Raw genomic sequence first — 24,110 nt, forward strand, 5'->3', positions numbered from 1 at the left:
TCCTCTTCCATACCGATAGCAAAGTGATTCTTTGAAAACACAGACTGGTAGCAAGTCCCTTCTCTGATTAATTTCTTTCACTATTTCATAATCACTTGCAATGTAAATTTCAGTTTCCTTATATAGCATCCAAGGTTATTACAGGAGTTAATGTATATAAAGTGCTTGAACAGTGCCTGGACACAGTAAGTACTATAGAAGTGTTTGCCATTATTTATTTTTTTTAATTTATTTATTTTTGGCTGCGTTGGGTCTTTGTTGCTGTGCACGGGCTTTCTCTAGTTGCAGAGAGTGGGGGCTTCTCTTGTTGCAGAGCACTGGCTCCAGGTGCGCAGGCTTTAGTAGTTGTGGCCTGCTGGCTCAGTAGTTGTGGCACACGGGCTTATTTGCTCCGCGGCATATGGGATCTTCCCGGACCAGGGCCCGAACCTGTGTCCCCTGCATTGGCAGGGAGATTCTTAACCACTGCGGCACCAGGAAAGTCCCTGCTATTATTTTTTTAATGACCTGATCTCCACTCTCCTTTTCAATCTAAAACACTGTCACTCTGTCACAATCATTGCTAACAATTTTCCAAGCACACTGTGCTGTTACACACCTCTAGGCGCGTGTGCACGGGCATACACACACACATACACACACAGCTACACTTTTTAGATGACCTGGTTACACCCACCTATGTGTGGAACTCTTAGTCTTCTTTAAACCCCACCTTTCCTAGTGTTTCATAGCCCCCTTCCATATACCACATGGTTAATTTCTTCCAATTCAGTGCAATCTCTGCATGCTGTAATGTTTCTCCAGTGGCAGGCACCACCCTGGATTATAATTTGTTTATATGTTCCTCTGTCCTAACAGGTAATGAGCTCCTAGAACGCAGGGATTGTATGTTGCTTATTCCAAGCACCTGACTAAATACTGGCAGTTGGTAAGCATTTAGAAAAATATTTTTTGAGCAAATGAAAGGTATAGACTATAATTAGACAAAACGTAATTAAGAATATCTTACGATATAGAAAGAAATTCCAATTTGGGCAGAAAGAGGAATTTAATCAAAATCTGGAGAGCCGCAGTTTAATTTCTAGCTAACCAGTGATGGCCGTGATGCCCCAAAGCCCACATGGTTAAGAGATCCTGGCTTTTTGATCCGCCGATGCTGCGTTAAGTGCTGTGGGAGCGTAATCAATACACCACCTTCTCTTCTACTTTGCGGACAGGTGGAGGGAATTTTATTCCACTTTCTGCAAAATTTCCCGGTGTCTAGGTAGGGGCTAGAGGATCTGAAGGTCTACCAGCCCCCAGAAAGGCTCTCCTTTTCCGTTTACCCTAGGAAGCCACCACCAGCACTGCGCCCCAGCACCCCGCCGAGCGCGCGCGTCCGGAGCAGCTGATCCCGGGGTGGTAGCGTAGACGCGGCGCCGGGCGCGGAGCTCGCCCCACCCCGCCCCGCGCGTCACGTGCGCGAGGATGCTAACTTCCCCCTCCTCCTCCTCCCCCGGCGTCTCCTCCGCCGCCCCAGCCTCCTCCTCCTGGTGAGGGTGTGCGAGGCAGACCGAGCGAGGGGGACCGAGCGGGCGGGCGCTGCCAGAGCCCGCAGCCCTGGCGCCCGCCGCCGCCGCCCGGACCTCCGCCGCAATATGCCGCCGCGGCCCTCTGGCTCTCGGCCATGGCGAGGCTCAGCCGGCGCGTCCCTTGCACCCTGCTCCTCGGCCTGGCCGCGGTGCTGCTGAAGGCGAGGCTGGTCCCTGCGGCCGCCAGAGCTGAGCTCAGCCGCTCCGACCTCAGCCTCATCCAGCAGCAGCAGCAGGAGCAGCAGCAGCAACGGCAGCAGCAACGGCAGCGGGAAGAAGCTGAGGAGGAGAGGCCAGAGGTGCCCGGGGCATCCTCTACCGTCACTGCTCCCGGTAGGTCCCGGCAGCCCGGCCCTGCCTTTCCTGCTCTGGTCTTCCTGGCCTCCTCGCCGCTTCCCTAGCCAGATGGTTTCCCATCGCCTGTCTCTACCCCCCGCCACACACACCACCACCCCCAAACGCCTGCCTGCGTGACCAGGATTCGGGCTCTGCTTTGGTTTTGGGAATCTGCCCTTTCGGTGGTGAGCTTTCTGGGAAGCGCAGAGCACTGCAGTGAGGTGGGGAGAGGTCGGGAGGGATGGGAGTGACTGCCTGGATTGATCTTTTTCTTCTCCCCCCCTTCCTGAATTTTCCCCTCCGCCCTGGGAATGATTGCACGCACACACACGCACACACACGCACACACTCTTCTCAAATCCTTTTAGCCTTCTGTTCTTTATCCTTTTCTCTCCTGGAGACTGAAACATCTTGCAGTAGACACCCACACACCCCCTTTCACCATCTCGCTCCGTCTATATATTTAAATTTAGCTCTGGAGAAAAGAAATCTTGATTTATTTGATTATTTATTTTTGTCTCTTCTTATCCCGGGAATGGTTGAAGGCGGCTTGCAAGAATGCCTTCAGTATAATAAGATGAAACAAACCAAAAAACGAAATAGGAGTTTGTGGCTGAAGGAAAGGGAAAAGGAGAGGGGGCTGGATGAGGTGAAGGCTGTAGCGGATGTTAGCACAGCAAAGCCTGCCCCTAGAGAGGGGAATCTCTTTACTTGTTAGTAGAAGGTAATGAGGCAGATTCTCCACACTATTCAGCTGAGGGTGAGGAAAGCCCTTTCGGTATACGTGGCTGTAACAGTCCCTCAGTTCCTGCCTGGTTCCCCTCCATTAAAGCTACACCGGTAAGCAAAAAGCTGGATTATCCATTTTAATAGCTTCTCCCTACCCACCAACCCCAGTCCCCTTCCCTACTGTAGAAGCTGCCTGCTCTTTGGAAAGAAAAAAAGCCATCAGTGTTTTTTTTGGCAAGTGGGCTTAGGTTTCTGCAAAACCAAAGCGAATTATAACATTTGTTTTCGCTTTAGAATCCTGCCTAGAAACGTTATACGAGATGCCGAAAATGAGATTTTAAAGAGTAGGATTCGGAATCTTATTTTGTACTGCTTGCTCCTCATCAAAGAGCCAAACATACTCAGGTACACCAGCTGCGATTCCTGACACAGCCAGAATGATTTAATTTATCAGAGTGCTCTGAGCACAGGATGAAATCACCAAAGTGTGCCGGAAAGCATGTGCTTCTGACACCCTCTCAAACCATTTAATAACACGTGAGCGTGGCTGAAAGTCCTGAAAGAGGTGCTGTGTGTGGTGGTTTTCCTACCTGGCTTTTTATAACTGAAAGGGCTAACCACAGGGTACTGGCGAGGCAGCGATTAGATATACTGTTGGGTAAACTGAAGGCGATGAGAGATAGGAGAGTGATGGAGAGCCTGTCTTCGTTATGAGAGGGGTTTCATAAATGATGAAACGGAAGTCAGAGTGGTGATGGATTTGCAGTATATTTTTATTTCGATTTATCGTCTTTCAGGAATATTAGTGAAATGGGTTTTGACTACTACCATATAGATAGGTTGTGATGAAGGTTACGAATAACGGAAATAATATGAGAAACTTCTGTATCCAGCGTACGGGTGAAAATATTTGTTTTCTGATATGTGTGATGTAATATTTTTGAAAAGGGTTATTTTGGGGGAAGCTAGCAGTTTTTGTCTTACTTACCTATTAGATTAATGAAGATAAAGGAACCACTAGCCAACAGATCAAACTAGAGCCTGAAAAGTAACATAAGATGACTCTTGCATTTCCCTCAAAAACTCTAACCCTCCAAGCCAGTGGCAAACAAGGGAGCAATTCAATTGACCGCTGTTGTAGTTACAGGAGTATTTGGGTTGTATAATGAAACATAACCTATAAACAAATGAACTTAAAATGTTCCTCTGAGCACATTGTGATCTCTAGGTTGAACTGGTCTACCTGCTTCAACCTTTGTTCCTCTACTGTCTATTCTCCTCACACAGTTAGTGATTTTTTTTTTTTTTTTTTTTTTTTTTGCGGTACGCGGGCCTCTCACTGTTGTGGCCTCTCCCATTGCGGAGCACAGGCTCCGGACGCGCAGGCTCAGCGGCCATGGCTCACGGGCCCAGCCGCTCCGCAGCATGTGGGATCTTCCCGGACCGGGGCACGAACCTGCGTCCCCTGCATCGGCAGGTGGACTCTCAACCACTGCACCACCAGGGAAGCCCTAGTGATCTTTTTAAAAACATTAAATAGGATCATTTCTGCTCACAGCCCTCCAATGGCTTCCCATCTCCCTCACACTAGATGCCCAGACCCTGAAAATGGCCCACAAAGGCTGAGATCCTCTGCGGCCCTCTCACTCCCGTCTCCCTCAGCTCTGAGAGTAACTCAGCTCTGAGAGTAACTCAGCGCTGGGGCCACACTGGCTCTTTGTTTCTTCAGTTTGCAAGTGGGCTCTGGTGTGGGGCCTTTGCACTTGTCATTTTCTCTGCCTGGAATTCTGGACCTTCGGTTCTTCAGGTTTGCTCCAATCACGCTAACAGAAGCCTTTCCTGACAGCTGTGTTAAATAGCCATCTGCATGCCCTTTCGTACTGATTCTCCTCCATGGCACTTACTATCCTCAGCCCTTCTTGTAAGCCTGTCTCCCCTTACTAGAATGTAAACTCTCTGAGGGCATGAACTTTGCTTTGGTCATTATTACATTGAATTATTACATATATTTCTAGCACCTAGAAGAGCACTTGCTATTCGTAGGCACACATTTTTTTGAATGAATGAATGAACAAAAATGCTAGCACCAAGGATCTCCTTTACTTTATGAGTATTTGTTATTTCACATCTTGTGAAATTCTTCATTGGAATTTAGCAGAGTCATATAAACATGAAGAAATGTTAGGTAGAAATATTTGTAAGTGGAGGTTATAAAGTATATATATTTTGGACTTTTAATTTTAGCTAGTTTCAGTGTTTATGTTCACTACAGAGAACTGCTAGATACAATACTTAAGTCCACTTTTTAGGTTCTGTCAAGAAGATTCTTTACCCAGGTGCACTTATAATCCTCTTATGGGTATTAACGTACCTTTAAATAGCTCTAGGAGGGTATTAACATACCTTTAAATAGCTCTGAAGGAGCTTTAATTCATTCTTTGCCTCTGTATGGTGCTTCTGATTCTTTGGACATGTTTTGTGAAAAGCTATAGGACTTTTCTCAGGCAATATTTAGAAAACTAATAAGACTTGTTTAGTGACTGTTACATGATTGAGCCTCCTAAGTCCATAGTAGAGAAACTGACTGCGGACTCTGCTGACTCTGGATTTTATTATTTTGAAAATTTATGTCTCTTCATATTGCTGAGAAATGAGAAAGTAAGGTTCAAAGAAGTTGAATATGAGATTTAAAAAATCCAGGATGTAAAAAAAGTAAATTTTCATTTTCTCATTAACTTCTAAAACACCATCCTTAGAGAGTACCGAGAATAAAGACTAAGGCTGAGATCTGTTTTCTCCGGTGTCTGCAGCAGCTCTGATGTCTCCATCTGCACCAGTATTTGTTAGAAATAAATATTCGAGGGACGAGGGAAGAATTAATTTGGGGGTTGGTGGTAGCTGAGACAACCATATCATATTCAGTCTGATGGCCCATTAGATGGGAGGCATGCTGGGGATGGGGGCAAGGGGAGCTGGAGAAAATAACGAGCTCCATTTCAGATTCTCCATGCGAAGCACAGACACTGGGGATCTCCGTGGATTTTTATAAAAGTCTTCTGCATACAGAGAAAGCCTCTTGAGGGATATATTTTCACAGTATAAACATTTTTGATTGTACGTTTCACTGATCTATATTTTTAAACCTTTTACCTTGGAAAATGTCAAATATATAGAAAGTAAACAGGATAGTATTAAAAAAAGTCCATACCCATTACCCAGTTTTAACAATGATCAAATTCTGCTGTGACTGTTTCACTCACACCTCCATCCATTTCCATTATGTGGGATTTTTGGGGGGAGCGGGGAGGTAAAATGTACATACATTAAAATGTACTAAAATGTACATACCTAAACTGTACTCTTTTTTTTTAAACAATAAACTATAGTTTATTGGGTGGGGAAAGTGGTGTTTGATTTACAGTGTTGCCACATTATATATATATTTTTTTAATATTAAAAAAATATATATATTTTAATGTTAAAATTTTATTATCACTCTAGGTTTGCCTTAGAAAAATATTCAAAAGTCATTTTCAAGTGAGCTTATGATTATATACATTTTGTAAGTATTGGTTTAAAAATATCAAAAGTCATAAAATGAAAGAAAAGCTGTAAAAGCTACTTAATGGATGTCCATACTTCAGATTCTGGTATTAATATAAACTGTATTCTCTTGACAAATGGATATACCTGTGTAACCATTACCCATATCAAGATATAGAACATTTATATCACCTTAGAAAGTTCCCTCATGCCCCCAGGCAATCTTTGCCCCGACCCATTGACAACTGTTCTGATTGTTTTCATCACTGATTAATTTTGTGTTTTCTAGACCTTCATAAAATAGAACCATATAGCATGTACTTTTTTGTGTCTAGCTTCTTCAGCTCAGTCTAATTTCCATAGGTTTCATCCATGTTGTTGCATGGATGTTCAGTAGTTTGTTCCTTTTTACTGCTGAGCAGCTGAGCAGTATTCCATTGTATCAATTACTGCAGTTTGGTTTATCACTTCTGATGGATATTTGGGTTATTTCCAGTTTTAGCTATTGTAAATGAAGCTGCTACATTCTTGTACTTTTTTTTTTTTTTTTTTTTTTTTTTTTTTTTGCGGTACGTGGTCCTCTCACTGTTGTGGCCTCTCCCGTTGCGGAGCACAGGCTCCGGACGTGCAGGCTCAGCGGCCATGGCTCACGGACCCAGCCGCTCCGCGGCATGTGGGATCTTCTCGGACCGGGGCATGAACCCGTGTTCCTTGCATCGGCGGGCGGACTCTCAACCACTGCGCCACCAGGGAAGCCCTGTACTTTTAAAGTTAAAGATTTTTTCTTATTCTATGTAGCTGGGACCTACTTAGCAAAATTTAAAAATACTGAAATTCAGTATAGAATATTACTGTATACTTTTTATTAAATTCAAATAACTTGATTTAAACTTTTATTTAAGCTAACCTGATTGAAAATCTCCTATCCATGAAAGCATTTGTGTACTTTTTTTCCATTCAAGGAATTTGAAAATCAATAGAAGTGGGACTAGACGTTGGCTGTTTTATCTAAAGTACTCATGCTTTGAAGGCCGTATTCCCAGATGGGGTAATTATGATTTCTTTCCAGGATTTTAATAACCAAAGGGAGCTATTTCTTGGTGTTGATTACAGGTTGGAAAACACATGCCATTGTGTTGAATTTCAGTCCAGTTTGTTTTAATGGTGTTTTTTCAGTGTTCTTAATGTGCCTGAACAGAAACAACCAAATATTTTTCTGAAACAAAACTCTTCCCCCTAAGTATATAAATATTGAACTTAATTTTCTTTCAACGTTCTGTCTGACTAGGTACTAGCTGCAGTATTGTTGTCATTCATTGACTTGGCTTAGTGTGATAGGTCTTAATTTCCTTTCCTCCAAGTTGCCTTAGCTAGGAAATGGACATAATATTTTCCATCTGCTATTGATAAAAAGTATGCTTTGGAATAGTTACCTGGAAAATTCTAAAACTATGAAAGCTATGCATTGTAGTGAAATACATCATAGGCGTGAGAAAACAGCTTCTGTTTGCTTTGAAGATTCTGTTTGGAGAGGTCTCTTTAATTGCCCTTTTGTGTAAGCACAACCCATATGTCCAAGACATATCAGATTCTGTGCCTCTTAAATTTTTTTTTTTATGACTGTCTATGTTATGAGGACTAGGCAGTATTCTTTTTTTTTTTTTTTTTGCGGTATGCGGGCCTCTCACTGTCGTGGCCTCTCCCGTTGCGGAGCACAGGCTCCGGACGCGCAGGCTCAGCAGCCATGGCTCACGGGCCCAGCCGCTCCGCGGCACGTGGGATCTTCCCAGACCGGGGCACGAACCCGCGTCCCCTGCATCGGCAGGCGGACTCTCAACCACTGCGCCACCAGGGAAGCCCTAGGCAGTATTCTTGACTACTTGTTGATAATGTCTTGGAGTATAATTAGGCCACTTCACTTGGGCCTGAAATGAGGAATGATTTCTGGGTGCCCTTTCATGTAGGGTAGAGGGTGTCAAGGAAATGGCAATTGCTTTCCACGTTAATAACGTGTCAAATCTGTGACCTAGTGAGCCTAGACTGTAAAATGTCTCAGCAATGTCTTGGGCTTCTCTGAAGCTTTGAGTTGGTAATGCCTGTTAATTTCTCCATGTTAAGTTTCTGTGTCTTGCACAAAAACCAAGATTTAAAATTAATTTTATTTATATGTGACAGAGATTTCAATTGTTATTTAATGTTTTCTTTTTCTCAAGTAGGTTTCTATATCATGACATGAGGGTCTAATTTAAAATTAAACATTTGCCAGTATTATCAGTTATTGTACTTAGTTTTGTTCCTATTCACTAGAGAAACAGCACTTAGAAACTATATTAGTTTTAGTTCACTTGTTAGCTCTGCTAAAATTTAGAACACATATAGAGCTAAGCCATTAGCAGTTCATATCTGTGGACCTAAATACTAGTTGGGCTTTCAGTGACCACTTGATCAGTTGGAAGCTCGTAGAAATGTCCAGCCTCACCTGGGGCTCATGCTGTAAGGCCTTTGGCTTACCTCAGGGGTAAGTGCTCCAGGGCTGTTGTAGAATTCCATATTCATTGTTCTTTCTAAAATAAAATAAGACCAGTGTCCATGGTTTTATTCACACCTACCTGTTCCGCCACTTTTTTGTAATAGGAATGTGACACAAACAGAAACAGGATGGGTAGATGGATTATTTGTTTTTTCTAATGGGTTAGCTATAACCAGGAGTTGAATAGAAGCTGCGAATGTCCTGGATTTTGACCCATTCCACCCTTGCCTGTTTCCCACCCCCGCCCCCGACTGCCAGTGTTTTTGAAAATGATAGAAATTAAGCTGTCAAAGTATGGCTCTATATAGTTAAATGGATTATGTTTCTTCAAAACTTTAAACATGCTGCTAATGTTTTCATATTTGTATGAGTAGGATTTGTTTATAAATGTCTGGGTGACTGAGACAGGATTACCAAAAGAACATCCATTTACTGTAAAAATGAAGTAGAGGGAGGCCACACTTTTTGCGTAAGGGGAAAAATGTCACCAAGGATTATGGGTATAGTAGGATTTATTTAACTATTTTACTAAGTAAAATGAACCATGCATGGATCAATAAGTGTGTCATGAAACACAGATTATGATTCAGTTTGTGTACCTGAAGTTAAAAAAAAAAAATCTGTCTGGTCACTTTTAAATTAATTGGTGTAATCCAAATATTTGCATTTAAAAACAAATAACTTCTCCTCATAAAATAAGTACTTTCCAAAACATATTTTACAATATTTTTGTGCTGTTAGATTCTGGACTTTTAGCAGAAAAGCTATGATTTAATAATTCCCCAAATTTCAGTGTTTCTTTAAAGTAACCAGAATTTGTCTCATTCATAATCATATGCAAGAAAAGTATCTCTGTACTAATGTAAGAAACAACTAATGTGATCTCCTAATGCTATTTATAATGAAATGATGTCTAATATCAATTAAAATATGCAGTAATTTAAAAAACTATAAGTTTTCACTTCATAGATTAAAATAATACTTGGAATCATAGGCTCTTGGAATTGGGATGAGGTAGAAATGACCTTCTCCTAAGTGCTTTGCTCTGGCAGTGTTTTAAAAGTATATAACATAAGTTGGAACACATCCACATCATTTTTTTTTAGTCTGGTAATTTGTAAATTTTTTAAGATAGTTATTTTATTTTTTATTGAAGTATCATTGCTTTACAATGTTATATTAATTTCAGGTTACAACATAATGATTCACAATTCTTAAAGGTTATTATACTCCATTTATAATAATTATTAAATATTGGCTATCTTCTCTGTGCTGTACAATATACCCTTGAGCTTATTTATCTCATACATAGTAGTTTTTACCTCTTAATCCCCTACCGCTGTCTTCCCCCCCACCCCTGTAAACACTAGTTTGTTCTCTATATCTGAAGTACTATTTGTTTTATTTTTATTTAAAAATTTTTATTGAACTATAGTTGCTTTACAATGTTGTGTTAGTTTCTCGTGTACAGCAAAGTGATTCATTTATACATACATATATATTGAATATATATATATTGTTTTTCAGATTTTTTTTCATTATAGTTTCTTAACAAGATATTGACTATAGTTCCAGTGCTATGCAGTAGGTCCTTGTTGTTTATGTGCTACTCCTAAATTTCTATGTATGTTATTCCCAAATTTCTAATTTATCCCTCCCCCCACCTTTCCTCTTTTGTAATCATGTTTGTTTTCTATGTCTGTGAGTCTATTTCTGTTCTGTAAATAAGTTCATTGTATCATTTTTTTAGATTCCACATATAAGTGATATACTATATTTGTCTTTCTGACTTACTTCACTTAGTATGATAATCTCCAGGTGCCACATTCACATCTTAAAAGAAGTTGTGGTACCACCTGGCAGTTACAAATTTTGATAAAACTGTTACTTAAGGATAATTTGATCATTTTCTTCATAGCAAATATAACTAAGATAAGTGAGCTTTTTAATAGTTTTTCCCTACCCATGGATTCAATTTTGTGAATCAGAATAGTCAAAAGAATGTGTCTTTTTAAATTGCTTCTGTACCATAGTATTTCAAATAGGAAAGAAGTCTTGTGAATCCGTAAAGCTTGGTGAATATAGGGTGTCAAGATGTAGAAGGTGAAGACTTCGGAGGCTCATAAGAAAAGAAGAGAGAGGTAATATAATTCACTGTGACAAGTTTGAGGGGAGGTCAAGTAAGTTCATAGGGAGAGAAAGTACTCACAAATGGTGAATCTTCTTCTCCCCTGTTTGTGTAAGGGACTCACTGTCCCGTACACCCTATATGGCAGAGGTTCTAGGGAACCAGTGGAAGGGTGTAGAGGGTTTATGAGCACCCTGAAATTAATTATACAGTCTCAGTTATCTAGTGTTGAGATCATCTGTAAGATTTTCAAAGGAATCCTTGACCCCCCGAAAGGTTAAGAAAACCTGCCATGGTTGATTAGGCCTTTGTAAGTGGACTCAATAAGAAAAGAACAAAGGTAACGTTCAGACTCAAATAACATTTTTGTGTTTTCCTAACATGTGAGGTTTCTGTTGTTGTGTACATGTGATGGGTAAAATTAGTAAGCGCGACAGCAGTGTAACCAGTCCTGCCAGAAGGCCTAACCCTTGAAGAAACTGACTGCGTGGGATGCACGTACCTTGGTCGATTCTTTCAACCTTTGGCTTTTCCATTCTGTTTGTAGAATGTCTACCAAAATGCAATAATTATCTTTTGATAAACCACATGACTCTGAATTGTTTCATATCCAGGTTTCATTATATAATAACCTAGTGGGATATCTTATACCTGAAAAAACCCTCTGTTCAGAATTTTTTGGCAGTCAACCCAGAAACTCTCTGCATCTTGGCTCCTGGCTCTTGCCCTGAAGGATAGGGTCACTAAGATTAAGATAATCTTAATAAGGGCTCTGATTACTTTGTGAGTCATCCAGTCCCTCAGGCCTGATTATAAACTTCAATGCATTTTAGCAGATGAGGGCTTGCCCTTGTTGTTATTAGCCTACAGAGAAGGCATTTATAAAAACTTAAGCCATTTCCCACCTGCTGAAACAAGTATTAATCTTTGGTTTTTTAACAGTTTTGGGGTCAAAATAGTAATTTCAGGCCACTGTGATTCACGTCTGTGATCGAACTTGCTCTTTTCAACACCAGCGCTCTTCTCGGCTTTCAGAATTAATATCATCTCTAAACTCATTGAAACTCATGTTTTCCTTATTTACTTTTTTTGATTCACACCTCTCCTGGTTTCACTAATAACTGCCTACATTGGAAAAGCTAGATGCTAGGAAGAGTGAATAGCAGAGTGATTCCTTGTTTTGAGGAATGGCTTTATATTGCAAAATGTTTCCTTCATTTGAAAGTCCAAATGGAAAAGTTTGTATTTCAACACATTCTGATGTTCCAAAGATAAATAATAGCATGTGTTGAGACTTGGAAAGCTAGAGCTTCAGAGAATGGCATGGGGGCACAGACAGGGAGGTAAAAAAAGACACAAGCTCCCCCTGGCAAATCCATCTTACTGTGGCCTTTGTGTCTACTGTATGCAAGGACTGGCTCACAGACTGGAACTGTATGCAGGGACTGTATATGGGGCCCTTCATGGATCCAGCAGCTTAGAGATACATCTGACAAAGGAAGATGAAAATATGGTGACCCAATTTACTCCCCTTTCTTCCCTATCAATATCCTTTGTCAGTAATACAGTCTAAAGTCTGTAACTCTTAAATAATTTGCATGCAATAATTACATTATATTGTAAAATTATACTTAAGTATTATAGGCATAAAATATTTGATACTGTAATAGGTAGGTAATTAAAATATCTTTATATTCTAAAAGTAGAAAAAATTTTTTTCCATTTAATTTTACATTCTCCTCATTCTCCTCTCTCACAAGGTGATCTCATCCACTCCAGTTGCTTTAAATACCACCTATATGCTAAGACTTCCCAGAGTGCACTCCTGAATATATCCACTGATTATTTTGACATCTTTATGTGGATAGATCACAGGTATTTCAGTTTAAGCATGTCTAAGTCTGGACTCTTCATTTCTCACCAGACCGTCCAGGATAAAAAAAAAATCCCCTTCTTATTTTTTTTAAACTAGGGTCACCATGCTGTACATTACCTTCCAGAACTTACAGCTGGCAGTTTTCAGCTTTCGACCACCTTCACCATTCATCCTTCCTTATTGTTACTAAAAACCCCACTGTTATTAAAGTGCCCCTCTGGCCAATAAGGAGAGGTGAGGGTGCTGCCCTTGCTGCTTCCTCTCCCTTCCTCTCGTAGTCCATCACCAAACCCACCAAGTCTGTCTCCTAAATATTCCTCATCTGTTAACTTCTCTTCATCTTCACTGCCCCTGCTCTAGCCCAGGTCACTCTTAACACTCTAGTTCAGGTTAGCGTATTAACTGGCCTCCTCGTTCCATTCTTGGTGCTCTAAAAATCCACCAAGAAGTATGTCCAGTTATGGGAATCCTCCCCCAACACCCTACACATAGTGTTTATTTATTTATTTATTTATTTTTTATTTTTTTTATTTTTTTTGCGGTATGCGGGCCTCTCACTGTTGTGGCCTCTCCCGTTGTGGAGCACAGGCTCCGGACGCGCAGGCTCAGCAGCCATGGCTCATGGGCCTAGCCGCTCCGCGGGATCTTCCCGGACCGGGGCACGAACCCGTGTCCCCTGCATCGGCAGGCGGACTCTCAACCACTGCGCCACCGGGGAAGCCCCATAGTGTTTATTTTTAAGAACAAATTTTATCAGGCTTCCCATGACATTGAGAACCAGTGACCTATAGGGGCCTGCACGCTTTCCCACCCCAGTCTCAGCTCCAGTTCTCTGTGCCTTGAGTGTGACAGGTTTTGTACCTCAGGGCCTTTGTACAGGTTGTTCCTCTGTATCTCTGCTTGCAGTACTTCCCTGATCCATGCAACACACACACACATACACATACACACACACATGCACACTCACTCTCTCTCTCTGCCCTGGCTAAATTCATTTAAACTTCAGGTATTAGCTTAAGTGCCACTTCGTTTAAACAGATTTTCTTTAGCTTCCCAGTCTGAGCTAGGTTCCTCTGTTAATGTGCTCTTGTAAGAACCTCCTAATTGCTCATGGTCTGTAGTTGATCTGTAGCTAGGCATCTATTCCATAATTCCATATTTGTCTTCACCTCTAGATCGGAAGCAAGATGAAGCCAGGTGCGATAACTGTTTTGGTTGGGACTGTACTCCTGTATAAATAGTTGTTGAGTGAATAAATGAATGACTGCATATAGATAGATATTTGTGCAGTTGATTATCTTCTTTCATCCCCAAGCTTGAGCAGGCTTCTCTAGAGAGTATATATATATGAAAAGAATATTATATAGGGAAACGACTGTAAGACATGCAGAATGAAGTGGCCAAAGTATGCAGGTTTTATATCAAGAGCAATTCCATGATTTGAAAAAAATATATACTGAAAGAGGAACTGGTATTTATTTGGATTTAACACATTATATGTTGGTTTATATATGGGGCTAGAGATAACATAAAGATTCCTACAGTAAATGATTTCATTCATTAAAAAAAAATTTTTTTTAAACAAATCTCACTAATTGCAGAGAACACTTGGTGGGGACATAGAGAGACCACAAATAAGAGTGTGATAAGTGCTTTATTCGAGGAGTATATAGGAGACTGTGGGAACACAGGTTTGAGGGGAAATAATTCGGCCTGTTTCCTGGAAGAATGAACATTTAAAGTGTGTCCCAAAGTGATATAGAAAAGCAAAAGGAAATAATTTATTATTTTTGATTTAGATCTATTTTTTCCATTTCTTTTGCGATTAACAGTATAATAATTCTGTTCCTTTTATCTTTAGTATCCTCTAGAATTCTTTTTTCTTTAATTTCTCTTTATTTCATACTTTTACTGCTCATCATTCCATGCTGTTAGAAAAAAATAACATAGTTCTTCCACCGTTTCCTCATTTCTTGAAGACACCAGATGTGCCCACTCCTTTCTAAACAAAGGAAATGAATTCAGGATTCAAACATAAGCCCCATTTCTATCAATTTAGGTCTGCTGTGAATTAGCAGTGACTGTGTCTTGCCTTTACATTGATATATAGCAGAAATAACTCTCCCCTGCCTTAACAGTGGGGTATCACCACCTTGACCGAATTGTGCTGTTTTCTTACATCTCAGTTCTCAACATGAGCACAGCGCAGAAAGCTGTGTCTTGAGGTCCCTGTAACCTCTCTCTCCCATCTGGGCCAGCCTGTTGGCCACTTCCCCGCCCTATCATGGGAACAACTTGGCTTCTCTTCTTTCCTCCTCAGTGACCCCAAATTTCATTTCCACACCCCACCACAAGGCAGTGAGTGACTTAAGGTTTATTTTGTTAATGATTGTGTTTGCACCATCTAAATTGAGACTTTAAAAAAATGTAATTGCACATAGCGGTTGCCTGGTTTTCTGCTAAATCAGAAAGTATATGAAAAATAATAGATAGGAATTTTATATATTCATGAACTTTTTCTCCATTAAGGTTAATCTAGAGGTGTACTCATAGCAAGAGGCCATTTAGCTGAAATTACCAATGCATGAGAAAAGTTCTCACATTTACTTGAAGCTTTATACATTGAGGTATTCTTGTGGATACAGTCGAAGTTTGCTCTTACCACTTTAAAGCACCCTATCATGCAGTTTTTGCATTTTTTAAAAATCCCTGAAATTCTGTAAATCTTCCAGGCTAGGGGAACTGAGACACTGAAACAGGTGGCTTAACAGGGGGAGCATATGGGCCGACTCTAGCTGTTTTCCCCCAGGCTCTAGCCCAGTGTGTCTGCCTCTCGTTCTTAGGGTGCTTGTGTGGTACGTTGTCTTTGGGTTTTCACAGACTTTAGGAGGAGATTATACCACATAGTCAGCATATGAACTGTATTTACATGGAGGAGGCAATATATTAACGTATTTAATGAAAGACATTGTCTTAACCCAACAAATCTGTTCCCTGCTTTAGACCTTATCTATTTCTATCCCTTCCCTAATCATTTGACCTGGGGAACCAGAGATCATCACTGATTCTGTCTTCTCTCTCTCCCACACTCACCTGTCACTCACTGGGTTCTTTTAAGTATTCATCACAGTCTTTAGTATCCATTCCTTCTGTTTCATTTTCATAGCCACTTTCTCAGTCCAGCCCATTGCTGCCCTGCCCCCCATCTGTTTGGATTTATACAGTAATCTCTTAGGTCTCTCTATTTTTTACTACCTCTAATTCAAACCATACCCTTTCTACATGTATCATCCTGAAACACTACTTTCATTTTTTATGCTTTCGTTATATTGTCATTTAAAATTTGAAGTCTTCTGTCAGGCTTCTACTTCCCTCCAAATTTTTATAATGAATACTTTGAAATACTGTATACTGAAAAATTCAATTAGTGTAATGGGTATCCATATATCCTCCAAGATGCAACAGTTGTTAAAATTAGTCATTTTTGCTTTATCTCTATTATTATGTCTTTACACACACACACACACACACACACACACACACACACACACACACACACACAGACACGGTACTGCAGAACCAATTGAAACTTAAATTTATACATCTTGACTTTTCATCCCTAAAAGCTTTAGCATGCTTCTCTTAAGATCTGGGGAACATTCAGTGGGCAATAACACTTTTTTTGAAATGGTAAAACAATTATTAAAAACTTTTAATTGAACTGTGTAAAAATCAATGAAGAAAAGGTATAGAGCTTCAAGTAAAGAATGAATGAGTAAATGAATCTTATAGATTGTATGTGGAATTTTTAAGAAGGTTTCAGTTTGGCTTGTTATATTTGTGCAGATAACATATTATACATCCACCAGGTTGTGATAAGACTGAGTTTTGTATAAAGGTAGCAATTTAGCTACATTATGCTCCAAAATGGGAGGTTCTGCCAGGCTTTCAAGTTACTTTGTTTTTTGGTCATTTCCCACCAATCTAGGATCAATTCCCATTAATCAAATTTTTACTTGTAACTTTTATGGTGGACGTATATAGGACTGTCTGTCTGGTACCTCTCTTCCCCTTTCTTCTGCTTATGCCGCCCTTATCCATCCACATTTGATGTTGGAAATGGTAAGAGGTAAAACCTGAGAGTTGTCATCAGCCATGCTGCCCACCATGTGGAGAAAGCCTATGAATGGAAATGATGAAGCCAGTATTCAGAAATGGAGTTCCTGGTCCCAGTCATTCTCCAGATCAGCTGGATAGTTGCCATCCCTGTGGTTTTCTTGTACAATCCTTTCTTGTATCCATCAGTTGATAAATTTCCATTTTGCCTCAGGAAACTCTGGTTGGATTTCTGTAACTTTAATTGAAAAAGTCATAACTAGCTTTTTTTTTTTTTTTTTTTTTTTGCTGTACGCGGGCCTCTCACCGCTGTGGCCTCTCCCGTTGCGGAGCACAGGCCCCGGATGCGCAGGCTCAGCGGCCATGGCTCACGGGCCCAGCCGCTCCGCGGCATGTGGGATCTTCCCGGACCGGGGCACGAACCTGTGTCCCCTGCATCAGCAGGTGGGCTCTCAACCACTGTGCCACCAGGGAAGCCCATAACTAGCTTATTAATATATTATTTCCCGAGCTAAGTCCTAGCTCCAAGGAAATTTTAAATCCTTCGACTCTTTTCCCTCCCCATTGGCACTGCCCTACCTCTTTTTTATCTCTAACTCCACCAGAAACCAACTTAGCTCTACTTTTTTCATGAAGTTTTTTCAGTCCACAATTATTTTCTCTTACTACATCAGTCAGTCTCTATTTGGTGATTCAGTACTTGATAACATGGTGTTTAGAATTAGTCCCTAATTGTTTCTGGTGTGTTTATTTTGTCTTTCTTGCGCTTCTGAATTCCTTTAGAGCATAGATATATTCCTTCATTCGTTTTTACATTCCAGAATACCTACCACTCAGTAAGTGCTCAATAAAAGCATGGCATGTTGATGCATAACATGCTATGATAGTATATATTAAGAGAACTATCTAAGAACCAAGGATCTTTTGTTATTCATACTATTCATTTACTCCTCATGCCTATCACGGTGCTAGACACAGGGTAGGTGCTTTAAAATTCATGTTAATTAAAAAATATGTGTTCTTAGATTTATGAATTTGGGGTAAATGCTGATGATATTAAAATGAATTTGAAGATGATTCAAATAATACTTTATGATGCTTTAAGATTGTGAACTGTCAGTCAACCATGTACAGTTCTTAAACCCAGAGTACTTTGTCAGAGCCATTTTCTTTCCCTTTTCTATATTTTTGTTTCCTTTTACTTCTACCTTTATTTTTTATCTCTCATTAGCACTTAGTTTTCTCACTTTCTGGTCCATGATGAAAAAACCTCATGCCTCTCACTCCTGCTTCCCATTTTTTCTCACTTACATTTCCCCCTCACTTCACAGTACTAATTTAGATGTCCTTAGGTTTCCATAAAGGGATCTTTTTTTCTCCGAATATTGCCCTCAGGCCTCTGACTCACAGAAGCAAATTTCTAAATCTACATTGCAAACAAGTACATTTAATTAATCTAATCCTCAATAATTATCAAATAAAAGGTCTGTGTCACAAAAAGCATAATAAATGAGGGCAGACATTAAAGATTTTTTTTTGGCACTTTAAAAAACTGGGCCACTAGCTGAATTGCAGTTCATGATTGTAATTTTGGAGGGGAAAGGCCTTGGTGAGTTTGAGCCGTGGACAAAGGCCTGTGTGGCTGCCCTGGGGAGAGTGAGATGAGAGGGTGGGGGGATGGGGTGGTAAAGGGATGCAGGGCTCAGGTATGGTTGGTTATGGCAGCACATTGGCTTCCGTGCACTCCTACTTGCTTCTGTGGTTGATGTCTTTACCAGAAGAGGAATCCTTCTAGGGCGCGTGGTTTGGTGGCTAGACCATGGCCTTTGGAGTTTGAGCAACTGGAGTTCAAAATCTGATCTGCCTCTTCTTAGGTATGCTCTTGGGCAAACTAATTAAACTTTCTCTGAGACAGAGATAATGATACTTACCTTGCAGCATTGTTAGGTATTAGAGTTGATGTATGTGAAATATCTAGAACTTAACAGATACCTATCAATTACTGCTAGTATTAGAGATGATTTTTAGTAAATTAAATATTTCAGAAATATGAATATTCTGTCTTGATTTATATTCTATGGTGGTAAGGATTGAATAAGTAGACAGAAAAGGTAACGTGTCAGTTTTACCACTTTCTAGTAAATGAGGCTGGATTTCTTTTCATTGCTTTATTGCGTTTCCTATAAATTGACTCCAAGAGAATATGTTTATATAGTAAGAAGTATTAAAACATATCGTGGAATAAAATTTCTGTTTTTCCTTTAAAACAACCTAGAAACAACATTGTCTTTGGAACATTACCTCAAGTAAGCAAGCAAAATATATTTGAAAGCCAAAAATCAGAGGGAGGGTATTCATCTGTGAGCTTCATGTTTTCACTACTAGATTGATTCCTTTTGTTTTGCTGAGAAGACAAATTGGCTCTTAAGAAAGGCTGAATTCAAACAGTAGTTTTTATTATTCTTTCTTCTGTCCAGAAAATCTTAACATGAGCTGGAATATTCTCAGCATACAAATAAGCCAACGGATACTGGCTGTGGTCCTTTGGAAAACTTTGTATGGAAAAGATAGTGTTTCTTCTTTATGGAACAAACAGGAATGTTTTGCAGCTCGCCTCCTTTCTCTTTTTGCTAGCCTTGGCATTGTGCTGGGGAGTCAGATCTGTCCATTAAAATGGTGTGTCTTGAAACATTCTCTTTAGAAAAGAATTCTGCAAAGCAGATGAAATCTTAATTTATTTTTGAATACGTGTCTCAGAGGAGTAGTAAATTATGTTTCTTTGTAGTATTGCGGTTACTACCCCACAGCAGAGAAGGGCATTGACATCCTAGTGGAGCCAGCTGATTGATTAACATATTGATTAGATCTGGAAGATTGTGTTCTGTAAAATTCAAGGCTGACTGAATTCTCAATTGGTATGGCAGTTGCATCTAACCAGTTTAAAATTTTCTAATGTTAACAATGTTCACAAATAAAACAACATTTTAAGGAGTTTTTATTAAAAGATGGGATGAAAGAATGAAATAGAATTATTATAAACTACACATTAAGAGAAAAGGGTTCAGAAATTATTTGCCATTCTTCTCTCTATAAGTAGGAAGCAGGAGACAGTCATGAATTGTAAAGGCCAAATAGGATTCATCAGGAGTTTACTGAAAATTCCTAGTCATGATGATACAGCTGTGTTCAAATTTAAGTAGTAAACCAGATGAAGGTTTACAAAGTTCGTAGGACAAAAATAAATCAGAGCAAGTAGTTTAGGAATTATTTTTAGTCCACTTTGAATGTACGTGGAAACAAAGGATTCAGCTATTTCAGACTGATTTTTTTTCTCTCTCTGTACTTTCAGAGCCTGGCAAGTGGCAGGAAGGCATTATCAACCCTGGCCTTGTGTTGGGTTCACAGTAATAGCTTCCTGAATGGTTGGATCAGTGGATAAATGTATGCTTCTTGATGGGTTAGGTGGAATTGATTGACCAGTGTGGCAAAGGCTAATAAGGCAGCTGTGTCTAAAGTGATGGCTGGCTAAATATAAGATTTGATCTCTACTGCTCAGTTCTTAACCTAAAGCAGCTTATGCTATCTTCTCAGGCATTGTCATAAGAGAAAGAATTAGAAGCACTTAGTTTAGAAATGGTAGTTTCTTAATTAAGTCCAACAGTTCAAAATTAAATATGATATACTGAAGTTCTAAGATGGAAAATTATTCAAACAGTCAAATAGAGATGGGCATATAGTATAACACACAAAGTCAATATAGCAACTGCAGGTGAACATTTACTATGCAGAGTCTCTTTGACTTTTTGAAGGAACTTTGAAAAGTAAGGTTTTTGCTCTCAAGATACTTAACATTTAATCGATAGAGAGGGCATAAACATATGTAAATATAATTTAACGTAAGATGCCATAATATGCCCCATTAAGAGTTTCAAAGTGCTGTGGGAACCTAAGGGAAAGAGAGACAAACTTTCAATCATTAAGGGACTGATTTCCCAACTGCTTATGGTTTCATTAACTGCTTTTTCGTCACCACAGTTTTAGAGCCTACATTACAGGGGGTGGCTGGAAAGCAATAAGGAGAATGTTTTTTGTGCTGATTGTCTCTCAGTAGAAGGCCAGATGGTAGAAGGAGGAAATAGAAACTAAGATTTTGGTTTGTGTTTTTATATTTACTCACTTATTCACTGTAGGAATACATTTTCCCACTTCTATTCTGTTTTTATTTTTTAAAATTTCATCTTAATTATAAAAGATCTCAAACATATAGAAATATAGTCTATATAATTTCATCACTGAAAATAATCAAATATTAGCCTTTTGCTCTATTTGTTTGAGATTTCTCTCTCCGTCTTTTTTTAGGAAATAAAAATTAAAGATCAAATCAAGCCCCACTTTCATCCCCTTTCCCTCATTATCCAGAATTCATCACTATCCTGAAACTGGTGTTAATCTTTCTGTTTCAAAAACTGTAACCGATGTGCATACATATTATACATATCCTTTAGCAGTTTGATTGTTTTTACTCAATATCATGTTCATTGTTGATACGTTAACATCTCATTAATTCAGCTTAATTGCTACATAATATTCCATTGTATAAAAAAGCCACACTGATGGGCAGTTAGATTTTTTTTTTTTTTTTTTTTTTTTTGCGGTACGCGGGCCTCTCGCTGTTGTGGCCTCTCCCGTTGCGGAGCACAGGCTCTGGACGCGCAGGCTCAGCGGCCATGGCTCACGGGCCCAGCCGCTCCGCGGCATGTGGGATCCTCCCGGTCCGGGGCGCGAACCCGCGTCCCCTGAATCGGCAGGCGGACTCCCAACCACAGCGCCACCAGGGAAGCCCAGCAGTTAGATTTTACCTAGTGTTTTTTCAGTTTTCAATAAGCTTCAAGAAATATGAGAAAATTTAAAAAGCACCTATACTTTTTATTCAGTATGTACAGTTATTTGTATTTGGTGCATAATAATTATTTAAATATGTATTCTGTTCTCTTTATTTATGAAGTAATACTGCTTTCAAAGCATTCAAAATGAAAGCAATTCATAAGGAAAACGATTCATGTCATACCTAGTAAGGATGCGGTGCTAGGCTTGGAAGGGTGTTAGCAAAATTATTTTTTAATGTGGTAAATATTACTTTCGATGTTTGCTTAGACCTGACACAGCATGCTTTGTGTCGAAGGATGAGACCACCATTCGATATCTGAGACAAAAGCAAAATGCTGAATTTGTTGCATGCTTGACAGGGAGAGCTATGTTGGTCGGGCACAGTTTTTCTCAGTAGAGCAGGAAACTGACCTTACATGGAGGTTTTTGAGGAAGTGTTGAGTTCTGGGATTGGCGGGCTTTCAGAGGTGTTGTGGGATGACGTTGGCAGTGGAATCTGGCTTCTCCGGTGAGGCTTTTGCTGTTTGGGTGGCAGGGCAGAGGCACAGTCGTTGGAGTGAGTCTGCTCCCGATTGGCTGATGCTCAGAAGTGTTGGTCACTGAGTGGTTGCCTTACAGAGGCGCGCTCACTGAGGCAACTTGTCAATGTTTGATTGGTTAAAGGAGTTGCAAACCAATTCTGTGAAACTGAAGGCCCCTAGCTTTGGTGCCCTTTCTCATGCTAGTCCTTCTTCCTGATGTGTCCTTGCGTCAAGTCTGTATTTTAAAATTTAGCTACTCTTTCGAGTTTAACCTCAGTTAATTCCTACTTGAAAATACCTCCATCCTCTCACTTAGAATTCATATTTCCCTTTTCTGCATACCTATAATACTTTGTTCATATCATTTTTTTTTTTTTTTTTTTGCGGTACGCGGGCCTCTCACTGTTGTGGCCCCTCCCGTCGCGGAGCACAGGCTCCGGACGCGCAGGCTCAGCGACCACGGCCCACGGGCCCAGCAGCTCCGTGGCATGTGGGATCCTCCTGGACCGGGGCACGAACCCGCGTCGCCTGCATCGGCAGGCGGACTCTCAACCACTGCGCCACCAGAGAAGCCCTGTTCATAACATTTTTGTATGCCTTTCCTGCTAGATTTTGAACTGTTTCAGACCTGAAACTAGGTACTGTTAAATAGAATAACATAAAAATTTAGCAGAGCATAGTTTCTGATACAAAGATGGTGTTGAATAAATAAAAGTTATGATATGTGCTCCACTGGATCTGGCATTTAACCTGATGCCTGGTCAATATTCAATAACTGTTTACTCAAGTGAATTTCATCTGCAGTTTTGAAAATATTGTGATGCTCCCTATGGACCTTTCTTTCATACAAAATGCATACTGCTTTACCTTTTAAGGTCTTTTGATTTCATGTTATTTTTTTTCACTGAAAAAAGAAATTAATGAATGACTTGTTTTGCTTGAAATTTCCAGGCCAATATATTGCCTCTCTGCTAATACTGTAAACTGCATCCCATTCAGGCTGTAGTAGTCATGCTATGGTCATGCTTTAGGCACTCGTTCTTCAAACACCAGAATTTCTGTTTACTGGTCAGTATTCCTTTCAGATGTCTAATTAAAGGGAAATTGCTACATTTTACTAAGTTGTCAGAGGAGCATTGGAGAAAATTCTGGTACTCATTCTGTTTAAATCTAAACACTCTCCCCACAGGGTGGGTCTCATCTGCTTAAGCGAAATGCTGACAGTATGTTTAAGACCCTTTTAAAAAAAGCCATGCTGAAGCATGTATCTGTCAGGTTCTAAATAAGTTCCATTTTCTCTGTACTGATTTAGACATATTTTGCATGTAGAGAGAACAAGGAGAATGTCTTCTGAAAAAGGGAAAATGGATGTTTTATTAAGTCCTTTCCACTTTATTTTACCATGACTAAAGTCTATAAATTCACCAATGCCATCTCAAAACAACAAAATAGGTAGTATATGTTGGGCTCTTTGTCAGGCTATTGTTTGTCTACTTAGTTTTGGTCATAAGAAAGCTCTCTCAACCTATCGAGGGTGTGAAGAAAAACAACAACAACTAACAATGTTGGAATGAAATTTAAAGTAAAAGGAAAATAGAATAAATGATTTCAAAACTTTACTGAATATTTTTCATGGTAACTCCCTGGGGAGACAGGAGCAGTCATATTGATATATTGACTACAGTGAAATAAAATATGAATACTCTTCTGTTTATACTATAAACTGGTATCATATTCTGGAAAGCAGTTTAATAATACATATCAAGAAGCTTTAAACAGTTTATACATTTTGGGCTATTATTTTTCCTCCCAAGGAAATAATTGAAAATTCAGATGGAGATATATGTACATGGATTTTAATTAAAGCATTGTT

The 24,110-nt window shown here is 39.7% G+C and overlaps 1 protein-coding gene across 1 annotated transcript in view; it reads left to right on the forward strand.

Annotated features, from left to right (window-relative positions):
* The first annotated feature begins 1,506 nt into the window (after positions 1-1,506).
* The window catches only part of FAM171B (family with sequence similarity 171 member B), a 65,287-nt gene continuing 42,683 nt past the window's right edge, over positions 1,507-24,110 (forward strand). Inside the window, exon 1 of the mRNA XM_081242104.1 lies at positions 1,507-1,904. Within this exon, the coding sequence (XP_081098230.1) occupies positions 1,667-1,904 (238 nt within the window). The 5' untranslated portion in view covers positions 1,507-1,666. The remainder of the gene's footprint in view (positions 1,905-24,110) is intronic.

The sequence above is a fragment of the Mesoplodon bidens genome (assembly GCF_964165515.1).
Source record: "Mesoplodon bidens genome assembly, chromosome: 8".
Classification (NCBI taxonomy): domain Eukaryota; kingdom Metazoa; phylum Chordata; class Mammalia; order Artiodactyla; family Ziphiidae; genus Mesoplodon; species Mesoplodon bidens.